The sequence below is a fragment of the Armigeres subalbatus genome, chromosome 2 (genome assembly GCF_024139115.2).
Source record: "Armigeres subalbatus isolate Guangzhou_Male chromosome 2, GZ_Asu_2, whole genome shotgun sequence".
Classification (NCBI taxonomy): domain Eukaryota; kingdom Metazoa; phylum Arthropoda; class Insecta; order Diptera; family Culicidae; genus Armigeres; species Armigeres subalbatus.
The window spans coordinates 85,848-91,438 of NC_085140.1; the positions used below are offsets into that span (position 1 = coordinate 85,848).

Below are 5,591 nucleotides of genomic sequence, written 5' to 3' on the forward strand. Positions count from 1 at the left end.
AAGTCCACGCTCGATAATTAGGTCACGTTTCATATAGAAGCTCGCATTCATTTATGCTTCAATATTTCACATGGCTTTGCCCCGAATTCCAATGCCCGATTCTGCTTGTATCTTTCTCTCTGATGATTGCCTCTGGTGATTTGAGGCTAATTCATTTGGTTGTGGAAGTGAATGACGTCAAATAGGTTGGCCAGATACTGGAGGGACTCCTCTGAAACTCCTCTGCAAATCCTACCGAAAGGTGCATTCCATGCATTATTATACTACGGCAGCCACAACCATGAAAAATCCCAATACCTATACAAAGAACCCTTATATAATTTTCAAAAACATCCGATACATATCCATATAAAACACAATTTATTTTACATCTCTTCAATACTAAAGGTGTGATGAAAATATTCATTCATAGTGACTTCAGCGTGCAAGTACCAATAACCTTCCAGTAATTTCAATTTTATTTTTATTTTATTTCTCAGATTAAGGCCGGAGTGGCTTGTCCCGTAAATAAAAGTCTTCTCCATTCAACTCGGTCCATGGCTGTACGTCACCAGCCAGGCGACGGCGGAGTCTGCGGAGGATCCGCAAATCGTCTTCCACCTGATCGAACCACATCGCATCGCGACGCACATCGCCTTATTGTGCCTGTCGGATCGTTGAAGAGAACCATTTTCACCGGGCTATTATCTGACATTCTGGCTACGTGCCCAGCCCATCTCAGCCTTCCGATTTTCGCGGGGTGAACGATTAATGGTTTTTCCAACAGCTGATGCAACTCTTGCTTCAGTTTTGTTGTAGTGTAGTTTTCCAGATACTCAGATACAAGCTAATACTAAAAATAAACCCTGCTAATTTGAATGTTGTACCGTTAAAATTACCGGATCACTATACATTTTTTTCAAAAACGATTCTTACTTGCGAGTTTCACTTGGGAATTAAACATGAATTGACTTCTTTGTCTGGAACAATGACAGAGTATTTAAATGATTACAATTAATCAAGGTTTCAACTAGTTTGATTTCATTATAAATATTTGTCTACATGAGTTTTCTGTATTGGTAATAATCAGCGTATTATAAAAGTGAAATATGCCATTTTATTGAATAGCTCTAATTGATTTGTTCACAAACCTTGTTATACTATTTTTCTTTTAAATATAACTTTTCAGAAGGCGGAACTTTTTGTCTGATTGATGAGTTTTAAGGAAAAATCTTTAATGTTGATCACACTTATTGAATTTTCTTATTATGAATATGTGACATTGTAACGTCATTAACGGTTTAGTCCCTATTTGAGATTACTAATCATCAAGCACCAACTGAGTGTACGTAATGTTAGGTCCGATTTCTTTTTTCCATCTAATGAGCTTCATTATCATGTCTCGCATTCGTTTCAGTATTTCCTTATCCATAGTGTGGAAAGTATAAGAATATCGGAAAAATATCTGCTCATACATAGTGAAATCATTTTGCGTTGATATTTTCCTAAACAGTATGGATAAGTCCGATAAGGACAGATATGTTCTGGCGTCAATCCATTCGTTGTAGAGATAGTCCAAGGTATACTTGAGAGCTATCTTATTTTGACTAATGGAATACAAAATGTGATGGCTGTAAATACTGAAGATGGGATTTTTCAGCAATGCGAGGGTTTTTTTTATTAAACTTATTTCACGAGTGCACCCCAATGCTTTAACAATAATTTTCTGGAGATTTATGTCGTCTATGTTTAAAAACTTATGCTTTAGCAATCTCCATTCGTTTGTTCCACTGTACTTGATAACGGTACAAGTAGCCAAGAAGAGTTCATTTTCCGATAGATGAAATGGTGAAGTTGTACCATCTATGAACACTTCTCGAAAGGTAACCTTCTGATTTTCAATGCAAGCGGCAACACCAAGTCTGCAGGCCCAATCTATCAGCAAGGAGGTAATCAGTGAGTTACTTGCGTTGCCATTGATAATGTAATCTTCGTATTTATCTGCTATTAGGTAATTCAGGAATTCCTACAATAGACTAAATGTTATTACCTATAATGATCATTAAACGGAGATTCTTACCTCAACGTGTATGAAGTTTGGATGATCTTCCAAGGCCTCATAGATGAATTTAAGACTGTCAAGAGCACTTTTCCAGGGTTGATACAGCTCGTTGTTTTTTCTTAAGAATGAAACAACGTTGAATGCAACTGAATAATCTAAAAGACCCAACCGAGCTAAATTCAACGCATCATCTACGATAGTTGCCAATGTACTGTAAGGCAAGGTTTTGAAATTTGCATTCAAAACATGGGCTAGTTTTATCCAATGAGATAGTTCGTAATTAACTCGGTAATATCCTGAAAACAACAAGGATTGCAGTTAATTCACAAAATAGATTTATAATATGTAAAATTGCTCACCTATGCCACTAGGGTTCACAATTACCCATGTATTGTTTGTTATAAGCTCACAACTAGTTTCAATTGTTAGCAGATTGTTGGAGTCGATCAGCCAGCGAACCTTTTCAAAAAACAGCTGTTGATTGGTGTCATTGATGAAAGTGATCGGTATTGTCCATATTTGTTCGCTGATATCTTCTTCAAAAGGAATCATTCGTTGCCGTAACTCGAAATGGCCACTGAAGTTGTTCCTCTGTATATCTATGATAGGATACTTTTCAAAGTTGGACCAACTATGAAGAAAACTGTTGAAAGTTCCATCGGTGTGCCTATTGTTGTTGTTCAGAATCTCGATGATATCTACAGAGTCATTATTCATCCGTTGTACGAAGTACTCCCGAAGAAACGCATTGAAGGTCTCTTCTCCCAGTGTGTAATTCATCATGCGCAATAGACTGAGCCCTTTATAGCGCACCAGCTCAAAGTGGATGTCTTCCTCCCACGGATTTGTGAGAACATTTAACGGAGACGTCTTGGAATTCACCTCCTCTTGCATAGCTCGCATTTTGCCCTCCAGTAGGAAATCATCCACATCGAGCGTATTGTTGTCTAACTGAAATTGTTTGCTGTATCTGATTATTTTCACTAATTGAATTATTTTTAACAAATACCATATTCAGTGCAATCGATTCCATGTACAAAGGTATGGACTCATGAAGCCAATACACTTCTTTGTTTTTGTAATCAGCAAGATTGTGAATCCAAAGTTTCGCCAGCTCATTTGAAATAACACGAAGTAATGAATCGTCAGTGGTAGGGAAGTAGGATACATCTTTGATGAGACGCTTTTCACTGTAACAAACATTTGAACATTTAAACAATTAAGTATTTGCATTAGGACAACAAATGTTCTTGTTTTTTACCTGGATAGAATCATTCCTTCCTTTATTTCTCGTACCGTGCTGTCAGCGTTTGGAATTGTAACATATTTGATTGCTTGGTAAGGGAAATTCATTCGCATAAATTGCTCATAGACTTTCATCACGGATGCAAATATGGAAACAATTTCCTTCAGATATAAATCATATCTGTTTCTTGTGTAAGCAATGAGATGGACCTTATCTGTCAACTCGTACCGTTCCGGTGTCATATCTGTTATAATAAATCCAATCTCTGAGGCTCTCACCATCCCGGTGGTATTGTAGGTGTCAACCACATAGGGCATATCTTTCCTATGGTCGAGTACGAATTAATGAAAAATGGTGTAGACAAATTTCATCGCTGTATCTTACATTGGTTCCTGAAGCTCTAAATTCAAGCTAGATGCAGTATTCATATGCCCCATTCGCGCTATGTTTATTTCAAAGGGTGATCTATAAACGTATATCAATAACTTCATTGTCAACCACGACCATTAACAACTTACCTGAAGTTGTGGTCATCCATGCAGGGGTATAGTTTTCTGGCATTATTTGGCTCCAAAATAGTTGCAGCAATGAATCTGAAATCATTTTTTTAGAATGGTATTTGTTCGTGGAATGTTAAATTCTTCGAGACACTAACTTGTGGTTTGATTCTCCATCTTTGTAATGAGTAACATATAGGCCCTTATCGTTTGTCATATTACCGGTGAAATTGACTTTTACGATATAATAAATGTCCTTTTTCATTTCCGTGCCGAGATAGATAATCATCTTTTCGTTAGATTCATCAAATTCCAAGTCCAATATCTTGATAGTGACAAAATCATCAGGCGGAAACACTGGATGATGATAGTACTCTATGTTGGGTAATTCGGTCACTGTCTCGTTTGCGATACTTTCAAAGGGTTCCTCAGAGCTCAGCGTTTCATTCGGATCAGCAACTTGTCGCTTCATCCGGAATCGAGGTAACAAATCCTCTTCACTCAGGTCCCAATCCAGATCTTCATCGAAGTCTAAATTGGTAAGGCGAATACTCTTCATGACAGTTACATCTTCCATTTTAATCTTTAGGTTTTTCACGTTCAATTCTATACGCTTGTTATTGTGTCGTTTCGAGGTGACTGTTATCCAAACCACGCCACTGTATGTGAACGGATTCTCCGTTTCGTTGAAGATCGGATGAATAAACAAGCGATAATGTTTCGGAATAACATGTTTTGGTATTCTCGAACGTTTGTCAATCAGATAGGCGCGATGGTTGAGGAAGTCTTCTAACGTTATGTTTGGTTTATGCTATGGATATTGTGTTGATGAATTATTATTAGATGTGAAATACAAAATATACGTCCACGCCTAGATACCTCATATGCATATTTCGTGCTGAAGAAGATCGTAAACGACATGAAGAAGATAAAAACGAATATAAGAACTGCTATGCTGATTCCCCGACAAATCGATACAAAGCATCCTCCTTTTCTCGAATACTCAATGTTATTCTCCTCCGGAGTAGCGACAACAAAGTTTGAACGATAGTCCGAGTTTTCGCCATACCGATAAATTATTCTTCGATCCATTGAACTCGTTTTAAAATATGAACCAGTTCGAAATTCGCAATTAAGCGGAACAGAACCAACGAGATTAACCCGCACGCGCTCAAGTTTCGCGCATAACTGACCTCACGGATTCCGTTTTTCTGCAATGCTCGTTAGAATTGCTTTTTATCAATGGTATGAGGTGACTTCATTCGGGTGAACAACAACACTGCAATACATTCGCAAGATTGGTACATATTCAATGGATATTTTCCATTCAACTCAGTATTCGGCACAGCCAAAGCCAACAACACTAATTTGCGCACACGTTCCCATATAACTGAGGCCCGCTCTGCATACAACAAACGAGAAGGCGACGACGAATTATTCGAAACCAGACTGAAGTTGCTGAACCTAGAATCTTGTTTCCAGATATACCGTCCAATAACATCCCTATCCGCATCGGCATCAACAATAATAGCAGCAAGCACGAGAGAACAAACTATAAACGTGCAACCAAACCCACGTAGCTATCTAAACAAGATTGTGACGTACCGGCTTATCATTGTGCAAATACCTACTTCTATGAGGTACAATCGAGATGAATGGGATGAGCGAATAGTTAAATGAATACAATTCGTTCCATGATCACCGTTTATAGTGTACAGTTTATTTTCAATGTTCTTAATTACATATACATACAATGTGAATGTTCCCTAAAATGAAACACTTTAAAAATAGATTCTCAATTTTGTAC

General features: G+C 37.6%; 1 protein-coding gene across 1 annotated transcript; it reads right to left on the bottom strand.

Moving 5' to 3' along the window:
- Positions 1-343: 343 nt before the first annotated feature.
- On the bottom strand, positions 344-5,237 carry LOC134217360 (aminopeptidase N-like). The gene is made up of 9 exons (XM_062696095.1): positions 4,664-5,237; positions 3,943-4,595; positions 3,806-3,880; positions 3,672-3,752; positions 3,303-3,611; positions 3,051-3,231; positions 2,401-2,992; positions 2,060-2,337; positions 344-2,005 (listed from the first exon to the last, which is right to left on the bottom strand). Exons 1-9 carry the CDS (start codon positions 4,874-4,876, stop codon positions 1,301-1,303), a joined length of 3,087 nt encoding a protein of 1,028 aa, XP_062552079.1. The 5' UTR covers positions 4,877-5,237; the 3' UTR covers positions 344-1,300.
- Between the last annotated feature and the right edge of the window lie 354 nt (positions 5,238-5,591).